At 40.5% G+C, this 17,578-nt stretch overlaps 1 protein-coding gene across 7 annotated transcripts in view; it reads left to right on the plus strand.

The window, feature by feature from the left end:
- Nucleotides 1-17,578, plus strand: part of FANCI (FA complementation group I) — a 76,800-nt gene that overhangs the window by 53,828 nt on the left and 5,394 nt on the right. For 6 of the 7 annotated variants that reach the window (XM_067696471.1, XM_067696503.1, XM_067696509.1 and 3 more), the window contains 15 exons: nucleotides 579-680; nucleotides 1,609-1,782; nucleotides 1,858-1,979; nucleotides 2,502-2,666; nucleotides 3,487-3,666; nucleotides 7,976-8,142; nucleotides 8,475-8,548; nucleotides 10,092-10,208; nucleotides 12,589-12,640; nucleotides 13,479-13,606; nucleotides 13,701-13,769; nucleotides 13,955-14,048; nucleotides 14,327-14,514; nucleotides 15,591-15,644; nucleotides 15,727-15,786. In XM_067696471.1, coding sequence (XP_067552572.1) covers nucleotides 579-680; nucleotides 1,609-1,782; nucleotides 1,858-1,979; nucleotides 2,502-2,666; nucleotides 3,487-3,666; nucleotides 7,976-8,142; nucleotides 8,475-8,548; nucleotides 10,092-10,208; nucleotides 12,589-12,640; nucleotides 13,479-13,606; nucleotides 13,701-13,769; nucleotides 13,955-14,048; nucleotides 14,327-14,514; nucleotides 15,591-15,644; nucleotides 15,727-15,786 — 1,746 coding nt within the window. The remainder of the gene's footprint in view (nucleotides 1-578; nucleotides 681-1,608; nucleotides 1,783-1,857; nucleotides 1,980-2,501; nucleotides 2,667-3,486; nucleotides 3,667-7,975; nucleotides 8,143-8,474; nucleotides 8,549-10,091; nucleotides 10,209-12,588; nucleotides 12,641-13,478; nucleotides 13,607-13,700; nucleotides 13,770-13,954; nucleotides 14,049-14,326; nucleotides 14,515-15,590; nucleotides 15,645-15,726; nucleotides 15,787-17,578) is intronic. The other variant, XM_067696493.1, reaches the window with a different exon arrangement.

Consider the following 17,578-nt stretch of genomic DNA (forward strand, 5'->3'; position numbering starts at 1 on the left):
GATCTCTGGGTCCATTGCTGTAAATGGCATTATTTCATTCTTTTTTATGGCTGAGTTAACTAACAGTTTTTTGAGCTCTGTTATGTGCCAAGTAGTATTTGAAGCTCCTTACATATGTTAGCATGTTTAATCCTTATACGAATTTATACATTTATATTAATAAATATCCTCATTTCACAGATGAGGAACCAAGGCATGGATACCTTTATTGAATTAATAAGTGGTGGTACTGGGATTTTAGACTCAGCCAGTCTGACTCTAGAGCCTATATTCTTAACCTTCAAGCTATACTGAAAATGCTGATTGCCTATACAAATTTAGCAATTGGTGTGAGAGAGTATGATGTTTTATAGGAGAGGTTATGAAGTGGAAATAGGAAAGAAGATCTCAGTTGGTACAGTACCTAAAGCAAGGGCAAAGGATATGGTTGAGTCAAAGCAACACAAATTTTGCTGCAGTGTTCTTTGGACAGTAGGGAAATAATGTCTTAGAAAGCATTAAAGGTGCCATTAGCTTGACCCGCTAAAAAAGTGAAAAACATTCATGAGCCATGGTATCTTTTTCCTTACCATACACAGTTAAAACAATTCTATGAGCCGGAACCTGATATGCTGCCACCTCTGAAATTAGAAGCTTGTATTCTGACCCAAGGAGATCAGATCTCTCTACAGGAACCACTGGTGAGACTTTTTTCCCTCCTTCCAGAACCATTATTTTTACTCTTAAGTAAAACTATCAGCCCTGTTGATATGGTTGATCTTCAGAAACAGATACCTTCCCCTGTGAAGCGCTCTTCCTGGTACTCCCAATGAATTTTTACTCTTAACTCTTAACTGCTTATCTTTTCTGACCCATCTTCACCTTGGTTTTCTTGGTAAGATATCTGCATGTCAGCACTTTACTAAATCAAGGCATCCATTGTTTCTCCCAAGGAGCATTTTATCTCCCGTTCATGGCTCTTTGATTACATATACTAAATAAATATAGTTTAGAATGGAGAGAAGGAGGTCACCCAGAAGCAGATGAACCCAGGGGACCTGCTTCATTAGTCTGGGGTATATGATTTAGGCTGAGCTAGAATTGGCATTCTGTCGAACCTTCAGAGGAACTAGGACAGGTTGGTTTTCTATTCTAGTTGTCTAGCCTCAGAAAGAGAAGAAAAGATAAAAACTGAAACTGTCTCATCCCAAGTGACTTATAACAGATGTCCTCAGCCTGGATCAGAGATGCTAAAGATTGGTCTCCCAAAGATTCCCTCAACATAAACCCCTATCTTTAGAATAGCCTCTGTGACTCAAAGGAGCTAGAGAGGATTTAATTTCACAGCCTGGCTCCATGGTGTTCGTACCAAATCAGAGGCAGCACATCTGATGTTGCATTCTTAGGTGTCAGCTACTTATGAAGCCAGTGCCTTTGGGAAAGGCCAGAAAACAATGCCTCTGTTAGTTCAATTATTTTTTTTCCAGTTTTGTTAATCCAGATTGACTTAACTTGTGATGCTAATGAATAACTTACTTTAGCCTTATAGATAAGGATTATTTGTTGATTATCAACAGCTTCATAGGTTATCCTTTAACAAGAATATTCAACTATTATTTTCTTCTGCAGGATTGTCTGCTTTGTTGTATTCAACACTGTTTGGCCTGGTATAAGAGTAGAGTGATGCCCCTACAGCAGAAAGAAGAGGAGGAGGAAGAAGAGGGATTCTACCAAGACTTAGATGATATGTTGGAGTCTATTACTAGTAGAATGATTAAGAGTGAACTAGAGGACTTTGAACTGGTAATTGCTAAGTCTCAGCTGTGTTGAATAATGGAGGTTTTTAGTAGCTTATTAATTTTATCTTCTGTTTTTTAGGACAAATCAGCAGATTTTTCTCAGAGCACTGGTATTGGCATCAAAAACAATATCTGTGCTTTTCTTGTTATGGGAGTTTGTGAGGTTCTAATAGAATATAATTTCTCTGTAAGTAATTTCAGGTAAGGTATTGCTGTGACTCTACTTGTAGTTCATTTTATGTGTGTGTGTGTGTGTGTGTGTGTTTTTTTAACACAATATGCTAGGAATGAACAGACCACAGACCATACACTATCTATTAATGGACATGTAGCCTAAGACCAATCTATGTTCTTTCTACCAGGGAACACCAAAGCATATGCCAAAGAGGCTGGTGAATTTTGTCCCTCCAGCAGGCTTTAATGTATTCAAAATTCCCCAGACCCTGAACATAAGAACTCCTGATTTTAACAGAGAAATTTTGATTGGTGGTAGTATTGAACTTTCATTCTCTGCAGTGACTGGTATAAATAAGGGAAGAAAAGAAATAACCCAGATTGGTATGACCTGGGAGTGCTGTGTTAATGAAGATCCATTCATTTGTAATGTTGGGTCTAAACTATGACATCTAAAGAAGCATTGTGATTTCTTTATTACTGTTTGTGAAAATAAACCACAATATTCTGATGCTTGTCCTTGATGGTCTCTTTTTCTTTTTTACACAGTAAGAATAAGTTTGAGGACGTTCTGAGCTTATTTATGTGTTACAAGGAACTCTCTGACATCCTTAATGAAAAAGCTGGTAAAGGCAAAACTAAAATGGCCAACAAAACAAATGATAGTTTTTTGTCCATGAAATTTGTGTCTGATCTTCTCACCGCTCTTTTCAGGTAAGGTTCTAACAGAGTGCTTAAAGACAGCAGTGTGGTAAAGATAAAAATACCTACCCAGGCTCACTGATATTACCTAGCTTGGATTCACACAGTTCTTAGCACATATACAGTAAGAAGTAAGGTAGGAGGTTTGTAATTTTCTTGAAATGAAGGCAGAACAATCTTACCTAGGCATTAAAGAGATACTTTGAATTATTAAAGGAAAAATCAGAAACAATGGACTAGTGAATGAAAAAATAGGATGAATTCCAACAATGTGTTCTAAGAAAATCAACCTAAGTAGCTCAAACACGCTAACAGATAAAAAAAGAAGAAAGAAAAACCTGAATTAAAAAAAACAAAGGGGCTCCCCTGGTGGCGCAGTGGTTGAGAGTCCGTCTGCCGATGCAGGGGACACGGGTTCATGCCCCAGTCCGGGAGGATCCCACATGCCACGGAGTGGCTGGGCCCATGAGCCATGGCCGCTGAGCCTGCGCGTCTGGAGCCTGTGCTCTGCAACGGGAGAGGCCACAACAGTGAGAGGCGCGCGTACCGCAAAAAAACCCCAAAAAAACAGAAGAATAACAACAACAAAAAACCACTAAAGAAAACTAAGACATTTAAATTTCATCAGAGTTAAAGGAGTGGGGGAGGGGGAGAAAGTGAGGTAACACTGAGAATGATATTTGTAGGACAGCCATGGCAGTGACTCTGGCATGGGCTGCTTAGAGTCTGTCATTTAGAGCTTGCTCTGTACTATTACCCTGAACAGTCTCTAGAAAACCTAATTCCAGGTCCCAATAGCTGTAGAGGAATCTTTCTCTTTTTCTCTCTCTAGGGACAGTACCCAAAGTCATGAAGAGAGCCTGTCTGTTCTAAGGTCCAGCAATGAGTTTATGCGCTATGCAGTGAGTGTGGCTCTGCAGAAGGTACAGCAACTAAAGGAAATGGGGCATGTGAGTGGCCCTGATGGCAAAAACCCAGAGAAGGTCTTTCAGAACCTCTGTGACATAACTCGGTAAGCCCCACTCACCCTTAGAAACCGTTTCCACTTGCTGTGGAGTCTCCAAGAGAAGAAATTGGGGGTGGGGATGAAGGTGGGTTTGAGGTTGGGCATTGCCCTAAAGGTGAAAGTACAGTCACTATATTGGGTTCTTTTTCCTAGTCATATTTTGGTGTGGATTGTTAGTCACATGTAAAACGTTATTCTGTTACCAGGAATAAAGAGGGATATTACATAATGACTAAATAATTTATCAAGTAGATATAACAATTTTAAATGTATATGTACCTAACAACAGAGCTTCGAAATACTTGAAGCAAAAATGGATAGAACTGAAGGAGAAATATACAAATAATAATCTACCTCTCTTGGTAATCAGTAGAAATAGATAGAAAATCAGGGAGGATGTGGAAGACTTGAACAACACTATCATCCAGCTTGATTTAATTGACATTATAGAACATTAAATAAGTTTCAAAATACACGTTCCTTTCATGTGCTTATGGTACATTCATCAAGATGGACCAATATTTTGGGCCATAAAACAAACTTAACAAATTTTTAAAATAGAAATCAGCGTGTTCTCTGACCACAACAGAATTAAACAAGAAAGCAGTAACAAAAATAGGCGGATAATCCCCGTATATTTGGAAATTAAATGCATTTCTAAATAACCCATAGTCAAAGAGAAAGTCAGAAATTTTAAAATATCTTAATGAAGATGAACATTTGAGCGTGCCAAATTTTGTATGGTCCAGCTAAAGCAGTGTCTAGGTAGAAATTTAGAACAATCAGTGTTTATATTAGAAAGAAATCTGAAATCTCTAATGTAGGCTTTTACATTAAGAAAATAGAAGATCAGGTTAAAATGAAAGTGAGCAAAAGGAAGGAAATAATAAAGACAAAAGTAGAATCATTGAAAATAAAAACAGGGGCCTTCCCTAGTTGTCCAGTGGTTAAGAATCTGCCTTCCAATGCAGGGGAATGCAGGTTTGATCCCTGGTTGGGGAACTAAGATCCCACATGCCTCAGGACAACTAAGCCTGTGCTGTAACTACTGAGCCCACGCACCACAACTAGAGCCCATGTGCCGCAATGAAAGATTCCACATGCTGCAACAAAGATCCCACGTGCCGTAACTAAGACCCAATGCAGCCAAATAAATTTTTTTTTTAAAAGAAAGCAAAAACAATAGAGAAAATGAGACCAAAATCTAGTTGAGATCAATAAATTCAATAAACTTTAGCCAGACTGACCAGGAAAAGAAGACACAAATTACAAATACCAGGTATATGAGGAAGAGGAGACATCACTACTGATTCTACACATATTAAAAATTCATAACAGAATGTTAACTTTATGCCAATAAACTTCATAACTTAAATGCACAAATTTCTTTAAACCTCACTCAAGAAAAAATAGGTAACCTGAGTAATCCTATCTCTATTAAAGAAATTGCATTTGTGATTCAAAATTTTCCCTCAACAAAAACCGCAGACCTGCATGTCTCCACCGTTGAATTCTACCAAACATTTTAGGAAATAACACCAATTTATGCAGACTCTTCCAGAAAATGGAGGAGGGAACATGTCCCAACTCATAAGACCAGTGTTAATTACCTTGATACCAAATCCAGCCAAAGACATTAATAAGAAAAGTACAGACCAAATTCTCTCATGCATATAGATGTAAAAAAATTAGCAAATTCATCCCAACAGTTTATAAGAAGAATAACTTATCATTTAAGTGGAATTTTTCCCAGGATGCAAAGTTGGCTCAAAATTTGTAAATCAATCAGTGTAATTCACCATGTCAACAGACTAAAGAAAAAACCATATGTTCATCCCAGTAGATGCAGGCAATCAGAATTCAACATAAACCATGATAAAATCTCTTGACAAGGGCTTCCCTGGTGGCGCAGTGGTCGAGAATCTGCCTGCTAATGCAGGGGACACGGGTTCGAGCCCTGGTCTGGGAGGATCCCACATGCCGCAGAGCAACTAGGCCCGTGAGCCACAACTACTGAACCTGCACATCTGGAGCCTGTGCTCCACAACAAGAGAGGCCGCGGTAGTGAGAGGCCCACGCACTGTGATGAAGAGTGGCCCCTGCTTGCCACAACTAGAGAAAGCCCTCGCACAGAAACGAAGGCCCAACACAGCAAAAATAAATTAATTAATTAATCAACTCCTACCCCCGACATCTAAAAAAAAAAAAAATCTCTTGGCAAACCAGGAATGAAAGAATTTTCTCAGTCTAATAAAGGATATCCACAAAAACCCTATAGTTAACAGCATACTTAATGAAGAAAGACTCAGTGCTTTCCCCCTTGTGCTTTCACCACTACTATTCAAAATCATACTGGAGGTGGTCCTAGTCAGTGCAGTAAGACAGGAAAAAGAAATAAAAGACAAAAGATTGAAAAAGAAAGAATAACACTGTCTTTATAGACATAATTGTCTACATAAAAATTTCCAAAGAATTATTTTTAAAGCCACTAGATCTATTAAGTAAGTTTAATAAGGTTGCAGGATTCAAGGTCAGTTTTTTCGAAAACTGTATTTTTATGTACATACTAGTGGTGAACAACTGGAAATTGAAATTTTAAAAACTACCATTTACTATAGTGTCACAAAATGAAAACTACTTAGTGATAAATCTCAAAAACATGCAAGATTGATGTGATGAAAACTATAAAACATTAATGAAAGAAATCAAAGAAGTCCCAAGTAAATGGAAAGACATACAGTGTCCAGGGATTGGATGATTCAGTGTGTCAAGGTGTGAATTATTCCCAAATTAATCCATAGATTCAACACAATACCAATCAAAATCCTATCAAGCTTTATTGTAGGAATTGACAAGATTATTCTAAAACTTATATGGAAAAGTAAAGGACCTAAAGTAACTAAAATGTGAAATAAAACAACAAAGTTAGAGGACTCCCACTATGTGATTTCAAGTCTTACTATAAAGTTGTGTTTAAGGTAGTGTGGTATTGCTAGAATCAATGGAACAGAAATAGATGGTTCAGAATTGATCCACACAAGTATGGTCTTGACTTTTGACAATGGAGAAAGAAAAGTCTTTTCAACAAGTAGTTTTGGAACAGTTGGACATGAATATGTGAAAAAATGAATCTTTTATCCATTTCTCATGTTATATACAAAAAGTTGACTTGAAATGGATCAGAGACATAAATGTAAAACCAAATATTGTAAAACATCTAGAAGACAGAAAAGGCTTTGCAACCTTGTTTTAGGTAAAAATTTCTTAGATGAAATACCAGAAGCACAGTTGATATTTTTAAAAAATTTAACTCTGTTCTTTGAAAAACACTCTTAAGGAAATGAAAAGACAAGCCACAGATGAGAGAATATTTGCAAAACACATGTCTGATGATGGACTGGTAACCAGAGTATATAAAGAACTCTTAAACTTGTTAAGAAAACAATCAAATTGCAAAATGGGTAAAATACTTGAACACTTTACCAAAGAAGATGTATAGATGGCAAATAAGAACCCAAAAGGATGGTCAACATAATTAAACACTAGGTAAATGCAAATTAAAATCACAATGAGATATCAGTAAACACCTATTAGAATGCCTAAAAGTTTAGATTGACCATACTAGAGTGTTGTCACAGATGTGGAAGAATTTGAACTCTTACACACTGTTGACAGAAATGTAAATGGTGCAGCCACTTTGGAAAATAGTTTGGCGGTTTCTTAAGAAGTTAAGCACACACCTACCATATGATATTCCCACCCCACTCTTAGGTATTTACCCAAAAGAAACGAAAGTAGATGTTGATACAAAGGTTTGTATATGGCAGCTTTATCTGTAACAGCAAAATCTGGAAACAACCCATAAGTCTGTCAATAGATGGATGGATAAATTGGTGAATGGGTAAGCTGTGGTACATCCATACCCTGGAGTACTACTCAGCAATAAAATGGGACAAATTACCAATACATGCAGCAACATAGGTGAATCTCAAAAGCATATGCTGTTAGCAAAGCCAGATTCTAAAGGCTGCATAATGAATGATACCATTTTTATATGATAGTTTGTAAATAGTAAAGCCACTGGGACAGGAAACAGACCAGTGGTTGCTTGCAAAGTCGAGGAGAAATAATTGATTACAAAGGAGCACATGGGAACTTTTGGGGTAATGGAAATATCTTGATTGTGCGGCTGAGTACACAACTGTGTAAGTTAGTCAAAATTTATAGAACTATACATCTATAGGATGGGAATTTTACTGTATGTAAATTGTACCTTAGTGAACCTGACTTTGAAAATAAAATCACTTTTCCCCAGGGTCTTGCTTTGGAGATACACTTCAATTCCTACTTCAGTGGAAGAGTCGGGAAAGAAAGAGAAAGGAAAGAGCATCTCGCTACTGTGCTTGGAGGGTTTGCAGAAAATATTCAGTGTCGTGCAACAGTTCTACCAGCCCAAGATTCATCAGTTTCTCAGGGCTCTGGGTGGGCATTTCAATTTTGATAAATTGGCTCTGAGTTTGTCTTTCTTAACCAAACCTCTTGATTCTAGTTGTTAACCTACCAGAGGACACCTGAGAAGTCCTAATGTTGGTAAGGAGTGACATCTAGTGGATTCAGAATTGACACTTACTGGATTACATTTATTCACAAACAGTGACTGGAAAATGGAATATAGTATTAAGAAATTGCAGAATGTTAGGAATATAATTAAATCTGCCTCCAGACTTTTTTGGCTTCCTAAAATTTTAGTATGAAAAGGCAAAAAAAAAGCCCAAGCCCATTTCAAAGAAGATAGAGTTCTTTTCCTTTCCTAGATGCCACAGATAAGGAGGAAGAGGTGGAAGTCAGTGTCACTCAAAGAGCAGCATTCCAGATCCGGCAGTTTCAGGTGAGAAGCCTGGGAAACTGCAGTACTTTGTGAGGGTCCTTGGAAAGGGACTGTTAGCAGGGCCAGCTGGTGAGAATGGGCAGACAGTGAGCAAGTAGAACAGGAATTTCTTCTGGGTCATCATTCAAGCAACAAGACAGAGCTCTTAGAATGAGAGAGAATGCATTTGAAAGGATTCTAGGAAGGATGTGTATTTAAGCCACCCCAACCTGCAGGAGTCATTGCCTCTAAGAATCACTGTTTGAGCTGATACAGAGAGACAGCCAGGAGCCCATTAATGCATGCAAATGTAATTTGGCATTGTCCGTCAGATTGCATAAAGACTGGACAGTGAAGCCTATTAGTTTCTTTTTTAAATTTATTTATTTATGGCTGTGTTGGGTCTTCTTTGCTGCCCATGGGCTTTCTCTAGTTGCAGAGCGTGGGGGCTACTTTTCGTCATGGTGCACGGACCTCTCATTGTGGTGGCTTCTCTTTGCTACGGAGTATGGCCTCTAGGTGCGCGGGCTTCAGTAGTTGTGGCTCACGGGCCTTGTTGCTCTGCAGCATGTGGGATCTTCCTGGACCAGGGCTCGAACCCGTGTCCTCTGCATTAGCAGGTGGACTCCTAACCACTGCGCCACCAGGGAAGTCTCTCCTATTAGTTTCTAACCACTAGTTGTCACAATATCAGAATCTTTTATCACAGAAGATTTCTTTAATACATAATTTTAAAGTTCCTATTATATGCCAGGGACTGTTCCAGGTGCTGACGATATAGCAAGGGATAAAAGAGACAAAACCCTACCCTCACAGAGCTTACATTATAGTGGGAAGAGACTAACAGACAAAATACAGTGTTTCAGGTGGTGAGGGAATACCAGCATTGGGGCGTGGTCTAGCCCTGAGGTCAGTGGATGGGCTTCAGGGAGTTGCGAACCACCCAAAACTGGGTGCACGGGAATTCCCTGGCGGTGCAATGGATAGGACTCAGTGCTTTCACTGCCATGGGCCCGGGTTCAATCCCTGGTTAAAGAACTAAGATCCCGCAAGCTGTGTGGCACGGCCAAAACAAAGAGAAAAAAAAACGGTGCACAATTCATTCCTGATGTACATTTGGCAGGGGGTTGGAGAAGGAGTCCATAGTTCTCAAGGGAACACTTAGACTTAGAATCAGAAACAGGGTAAGAAACCACCTATTCAATCCAGGTTTATTTTCAGCTTTTATCCTCTTGGATTTTTGGTGTTTTTGCGGTATGCGGGCCTCTCACTGTTGTGGCCTCTCCCGTTGGCGGAGCACAGGCTCCGGACGCACAGGCTCAGCGGCCATGGCTCATGGGCCCAGCAGCTCCGCGGCATGTGGGATCTTCCCGGACCAGGGCACGAACCCCTATCCCCTGCATCGGCAGGCGGACTCTCAAGCACTGCGCCACCAGGGAAGCCCCGGATTTTTGGTGTTTTTGAATCCTTTCTGTCCCAGCCTTAGGAATCTCCAGGTAGATGTCTCTTCTCCCTGTTAGTAACATGTCTGCTAATGTTTCTGTGTATACTTTTCCTTTCTCAGAGGTCCTTGTTGAATATACTTAGCAGCCAAGAAGAAGACTTTAACAGCAAAGAAGCCCTCCTACTCGTCACTGTTCTCTCCAATTTGTCCAAGCTGCTGGAGCCCTCCTCCACTCAGGTATGAGTACCACTCATTCACTCCCACTTAGCATCCCTCAGAAGATGGGGAGTATTACGTCCTAAAGTATATATCTAAATGTCTGCTTGAAATCTGGCTTATTTAAAATAATATATTCAGTTATGCTTCTGAATTAATATAAGATGTATAAGATGTACCTTTCGCAACATAGTGTTTCTATCGTGTTATAATTACTGCTTTTGTTTGTTTGGCCACTGTCAAGGGTAAGCAGTAAGCACTACAGAAAAAATCTTGTTTATCTGTGGAGTTCAGCCTTCTTAATGTGGGTTTTTCCCCACTCCTGGTGTTTTCTCTTCTTTTCTAAAATGAAAGTATGTTAATTATCAAGAAGGTAGCTGACATTCAGCAGTTAACTTTGTCATCAAGGTTAGCTGGTACTGAGTTTGGGAGAGATTCAACAAAAGGTGATACGTCAGAAAGCATGATCATAGTCCTAAAACAGAATCAGTTCTGCCCAGACAGGTTTTAGGTATATGTGTATGGGTCTGCACACATACACGAAGAATGTATGTACCCACATGAGCATTCACACATACAGAATAAGAGAAGTGCCACATTTTGTGGGTCTGTTCCATTCAGGAGTGATTTCCCTAGAGGATGATAAAGAGAGTCCTTGAGAGCCTAGGGCTGTGTGGTTCTACCACACCTCCTTCCTGATCTGTGAGGAGACAAGTTGGAGTGCTAAGATGCAAGCCTCCTTGTGTAAGGCCTTGCTTTAGGAAGCACTAGCCAGACCAGCCCTGTGTGTTATGGTGTCTGAGCACTGGAAAGCAGACTTGATTTTCCTGTTGTCCTAGTTCCAGGTAGCCCAAAGAAAATGCTTTTGTCACTTATGTCATCCTAGATCCAAACAACGCATCTGCACTTTACTTTCAGCTTCATTCTTTCATATTGCTACTTTTGCTGCAAGGAGCCCAGGATTAGGAAGGAAACACGGACAGAGAATTGGAACATGGTGACATCTGAGGGAAAATAAATAGATTTGGAAAGGCTAATATAAACAGGAAATTTTTTAAATTTAATTTTCATCACGTACCCCCTCGTAACTTCAGGTAGTCTGTTTAAAATTTTTTAATTTAATTTTGAATGGGTAATAAAGTTGTATGATTTGAAAACCAGAAATTATAAAAAGATTTACAGGAAATGGTCTCCCTTCTATTCATGTCCTCCATCTGTTCAGTTCTTCTTTTCCCCCGATAAGTAAATAATCTTCTTTTAGTTTCTTATGTAAAGAGTTTTTTATTCCTATACAGCAATATTAATATAGATTCTTATTCCTGACCCTACCCTCTTCACACAAAAGCTTGTTCAGCATCCTGCTTTATTTATTTGTTTCATTTAATACTGTATTCTGGAAATCAGTATTCTACAGTAATCACTGTATTCTGGAAACTTTTTATATCAGTTCACAGAGAGCTTTCAGTTAGCCTCTAAATTGATCTTTTTCCCAACAGATCAAAAACTAGATTCTTTTTTTTTTTTTTTTTTTTTTGTGATACGCGGGCCTCTCACTGCTGTGGCCTCTCCCGTTGCGGAGCACAGGCTCCGGACGCGCAGGCTCAGTGGCCATAGCTCACGGGCCCAGCCGCTCCGCGGCACGTGGGATCTTCCCGGACAGGGGCACAAACCCGCGTCCCCTGCATCGGCAGGCGGACTCTCAACCACTGCGCCACCAGGGAAGCCCCAAAAACTAGATTCTTAATCATTGTTTTACTCTTAAGTATCACGGCATTTCAGTGCCTTTGTGGCTGAAAGCCTATCCCAAACAACTGCTGAAGCAGAAAGCTGAGTGTGTATCTGGCAACATAGGACCTACTATCCCAAGACCTTAAGCTTCCCTGAACTCTCTTCTTTTTCTTTCTTCTTCTTTTTTTTTTTTTTTTTATCCCTCCTCCCTTTTAACCTCCTATGGCCTCTTGGCTCCTAATAGCTAATTCAACTATCACTATGGCCAGGATCTTACTCTCCTGCACCTCTGTTAGCTTACTATCCTTAAAGATGTCTCAAATGCAGAGAATGTGGGGCATGGGAAGAGGAAAAAGGGTACTTTAGCCCTAGACTGTGGTGGTAGGGGCAGAGGAAGCTCAAAGGGTAAGAGCCCAGACCCCAGGACCTTTGGCCCTTAATGAGGGCATTGAGAATTGAGTCATATGCTATATTTGAGAAAAGTATCAATAAGTCTTCTCATAACTTTGGACTTATTTTTATGCTATTTTTAGTAGATTACTACCACTTTAGATCCAGGCACGTGTTTTAGCAGGTGATTTGCTTAGACTTGGAAAGGTCTAGGGCTCTTTTAGTCTGGCAACACCTAGGTCTGTCTTTTGGCATGTTTCTGTAATATCTGAATGATCTCTAGTTTGTGCAGATGTTATCCTGGACAACTAAGATTTGCAAGGAAAACAGCTGGGGTAAGTTTCCTGACATGTTTCCTTTTAGGCTTTATATAAAATTATCACCACCAAACAACATTTAGAAAATTCACCAGAGTGGCCAAAATGAAAAAACCACACACAATGCCAGTACCAAGTGTTGGTAAGAATATAGAGCAGTTGAACCTCTCGTTCACTGCTACTGGAGCTGTAAGTTGGTATAACCACTCTGGAAAACTGTTTAGCAATATCTAACTACTAAAATTAAACATATGCTTATGATCCAGCAGTTCCACTCCCAGCAAAAATAGGTGGAAGAATTCTCACAGCAGCACTATTCTGATAGGCAAAATCGAACCCAAACATTCATCAGCAGTAGAATGGATCAAGGGATTGTGCTGTATACACACAGTGGAATACTGTAATGAGAATGAACAAACTCCACTGACACACAACATGGAGGAATCTCACACACATAACATTCAACAAAAGACAACAGACAGATAAAAGAGTACTTACTGTACGATTCCATTTAGATAAAGTTCAAAATCAGACAAAACTGGATTACAGTTACAAGGCAGAATAACAGTTTCCTTGGTGGGGGGAGGGGGCAGTTCTGGGGTGCTGGTAGTGTTCTATTTCTTGACCTGTGTGCTAGTTATGCAGTGATAGTGACTAATAATGGGAAACATCTCCCTTGTTTGGACTCGTGGATAGAAGTGCACCTTTGTGGGAGAGCTGCCTTGATTGGAATGTGTGCAGCACAGGGATATTGTGCCTGAAATATGACGAGCTACATGTTCCAGTTAGGCACCCCACACCCGCCAAAGGACTGACTTGGATTATAACTTAGCTTTTCTTTCCTTCCCACTCCTAGAGGATGCCTCATTTTGCAAGGGCTTGATGAATTTGCTCTTCAGCCTCCATGTTTTGTGTAAGAGTCCTGTGACCCTGCTGCGTGACTTGTCCCAGGATATCCATGGACATCTTGGAGACATAGACCAGGTACCATAGTGAGCCTTTAATACAACACCCTGAGTTGGGGATAGAGGCCAGGGGAACAGCCTTACTGTCATATCTCACCTCTCTCCCTCCCCAGGATGTAGAAGTGGAGAAAACAAACCACTTTGCAGTGGTGAATTTGAGAACAGCTGCCCCTACTGTCTGTGTAAGTGTTGATCCCCGACCCTTTGGAAATAGCCTTGTCTTACCTTCCATTTTATTCCCTGTGAAGAGTGAATTATAGTGGCTCGCCTCCTGAGGCCTGTAACCCACCCGCAGGTGGCCATGGTTATCATATTACACCAGCAGCTGTGTGCAATGAGCCATGCCAGGCATTCTTTTCTTTCACAGTTACTTCTTCTGAGTCAGGCTGAGAAGGTCCTAGAAGAAGTGGACTGGCTAATCACCAAGCTTAAGGGACAAGTGAGCCAAGAAATTATACCAGGTAAGTTAACTAAAATCTGAACTGGAGGACTGCATAAAAGCAGATACACTGAGCTCTGTTTGTTTGTGCTAGATTTCCAAAGTAATGAAGGAAGTAGAAGGTAGTGTGCCTTATGACAGCATGATTATTAATGTATTCTGCATGATGAATTAAATACATGCTCATTTTCCCTACAGACTTCCTAGTTAATGATGTTTTGTTGGTTTCTAAATCTCTTTCACTTGAACTAGAAAATAAGGCCAGTTGGGTTTGAATATGCCAGTTTCCTTTCCTTTCAGAAGAAGCCTCTTCTCAGGCAACCCTACCAAATCATCCCATTGAGAAAGCCATCATCATACAATTGGGAACTCTGCTTACATTTTTCCACGAGCTGGTGCAGACAGCCCTGCCATCAGGCAGCTGTGTGGACACCTTATTAAAGGACCTTTGCAAAATGTACACCATTCTTACAGCGCTTGTCAGATATGTGAGTATTGGAGAGACAGTCACTACTATCATTCTGTCCCACCCAGCCAGGACATTACCCCCTGCTGCAGAATGCCCCTGTGCAGAGAGCTCTTGCCTACATCTTTGCAAGTGATGGTTTGATCAGTAGGTGACAGCCGTCTCCACAGGCCCAGAAATAACAGTTGAGGCATAATTCTAAATCTCTTTTTAGAGGCCCTTGTTTCTTTAGCATATGAGTATGTAGCACCTGATGGAGAGTAAATGCCTCTTCAAACACCTTCTAAGGCTCAGTCTAAACTATAGCTATAGAACTTAATCTGATTCCAGTTGCACAAAAAATTAGACTATTGCAGACCAGTCTGGGCACTGACAAGGTGTTTGTTCCTTTAACAAGTGAGTGTTAAATGCCTCACAGGTCAGGTACTAGGGTAGGGAATAAGTCTATTTTTTAAAAATAAAAGGCATAACTTGCCCTGGGTTTAAGTTAATGCTTCTTAGTATCTGTTAACAAGAAATTCTTTTTGTACTTGCAATATTTTGATTCTCAGCAGACATTCAGAGAGTGATAAGAACTAGGTAATTTAGTTCTGATTCTAGCAACGACCCACATTAAATACTTAGAAAGGCACAGACAACCCAAGAAAGATAGTAGACCGCCTCACACCATGTACCCAAACAGCAGTGTGGCCATTTCTGAGAAGGTGCAGCTCAGGCTACAAGGTATGGCTACTAAGCTTCTGTGGTAGAAATACTGAGAACCTCTAATCTTTATTGGCTTTTTCTAAAGCAAAAACAGCAAAGTCATTGGTTTTCTAGATACAGGGACTACCAGCCTGAAGGATTTTTAAAGCAATAAACAGAACAAGTCAGAAACAGAAACCCTTTATTACCTGCTGTCTGGGAAGCTTTGGAGCTTAGAGGAGGGGAAAAAGGAAGCCTTGAGTCTAGGATTCTCCATGAATATGGTAGCTTATTTTCTTTTCCCTCTCCAGTCAGAGCAATAAGTCATACTCCATTTGCTCACTGAGTCACTACCTATAGTTTCATGGGACATTTATATAGGAGGGCATGCTAAATCTTGGAATCTTTTGTTAGTATCTCCAGGTGTGTCAGCACTCCAGAGGAATTCCGAAAAATATGGAAAAGCTGGTGAGTTGAGAATGCCTTTCCTAGGAACGGGGAAAGCATCTTATTCCTGCAGTTACATTGATTTCCTTCTCCTTTGCTGCAGGTGAAGCTGTCAGGTTCGCATCTGACCCCGCTATGCTATTCTTTCATTTCTTACATACAGGTAAGTGATTCAGAGTCTGTACCAAAATGCATCCTCAAGTAAGAAAGGACTCCTTATATTCCCAGGGGACCACTAGGTCACCTGAGCTAAGCGTATATAAAGTTTCTTCCCTACTTACAGTAAGCCAAAGGTGCCCATATGAGAACAAGCCAAGGTTTGAAGTCTTTACAGCAAGGAAATCTTTATATATAAAAAAAAAAAAGTTTGATTTAGAGAGAGAAGGCATTTGATATGTGTACACTTGGAGCAGGGGAGAAACAAACATGCTTGGGCTCAGTGACTTGGTTTATTTCTGGGTGATTCCAAATCCATGCCTTTGGGCATCCTTTGGGAATGTAAGTAAAGTAGCACCATAGTGAGAATGAATGAGGTGATGCATGGGAAGTGCTTAACACAACATCAGGCAAGTGTTCTCTAATGTTAGCTGTACTAAAAAATGAACGTGGCCTTACAGCATCATTTCCCAAGCTGAACTCTATGGAACGTTTTGCCAAATAGTAATATTAGGTATTAAAAACACCAAGAACAGGACTTCCCTGGTGGCGCAGTGGTTAAGAATCTGCCTGCCAACGCAGGGGACATGGGTTCGAGCCCTGGTCCGGGAAGATCCCACATGCCGCGGAGCAACTAAGCCCGTGTGCCACAACTACTGAGCTTGCGCTCTAGAGCTCGTGAGCCACAACTACTGAGCGTGCATGCCACAACTACTGAAGCCGCATGCCTAGAGCCCGTGCTCCGCAACAAGAGAAGCCACCGCAATAAGCCTACGTACTGCAATAAGGAGTAGCCCCCACTCTCCGCAACTAGAGAAAGCCCACGTGCGGCAACAAAGACCCAACGCAGCCAAATAAATAAATAGGTGAATAAATAAGTTAATTAATTTTTAAAAAAATTAAAAAAAAAGAAAAGACCAAGAACAGCTAGTTAAGAGGCCAAGCTGAGACTTGAACCCAAGTACTTTGACTCTACAACAGGGGTCAGCAAACATTTTCTGCAAAAGGCCAGATGGTAAATGCTTTTAGGTTTTGCAGACCATACAGTCACTGTCACAACTAAACTCTGCTGTTGTAGCATAAAAGCAGCCATAGTCAATACACAAATGAATGAGCTTGGCTGTGTTTAATAAAACTTTATTTTGAAAAACAAGCAGTGGGCCTCTGGGTTGTAGTTGGTTACCCCTTGCTCTAGAATCATACTTGGTACTCATTGACATGTAAAATGTTGGGAGGTTTTGGGGTTTTGTGTTTGACCCCATTCTCAAGCTCTTCTTCTGCTTATCACCAGGCACCTTCTAGACTATCTTTTTTTCTACATTACAGAAAAACCAGTTTATGTATTCCCTGGATATTTCCCCCCTTCTCGATTCATATTTGACTTAAGGCCTTACTTGACAAGTCAGCTGATCCACAGGCATTTTTCTCTTTGTGAGATGTGCTTAATGAGTGACCTTGGGCAAGAGCCCACACGGTTCCACTAACTCCAACTTCTATCTAGAAATCTGGATTGCATTTGCCACATCTTTCAGAGAGCTGTTTATTCTCTTATAGCCCCTTTCTTTTTCTCATAGCCTTGGATCTCAGTGGGAAGAAAGCAATGAAAGCCATTGTTCCAAAACCCTTAGCATCCTGCTCAGAACTGTATACCTTTAAAAGATGCTTCTGGGCTTCCCTGGTGGCACAGTGGTTGAGAATCTGCCTGCTAATGCAAGGGACACAGATTCGAGCCCTGGTCTGGGAAGATCCCACATGCCACGGAGCAACTAGGCCCGTGAGCCACAACTACTGAGCCTGCG

This window comes from Pseudorca crassidens, chromosome 1, assembly GCF_039906515.1.
Source record: "Pseudorca crassidens isolate mPseCra1 chromosome 1, mPseCra1.hap1, whole genome shotgun sequence".
Classification (NCBI taxonomy): domain Eukaryota; kingdom Metazoa; phylum Chordata; class Mammalia; order Artiodactyla; family Delphinidae; genus Pseudorca; species Pseudorca crassidens.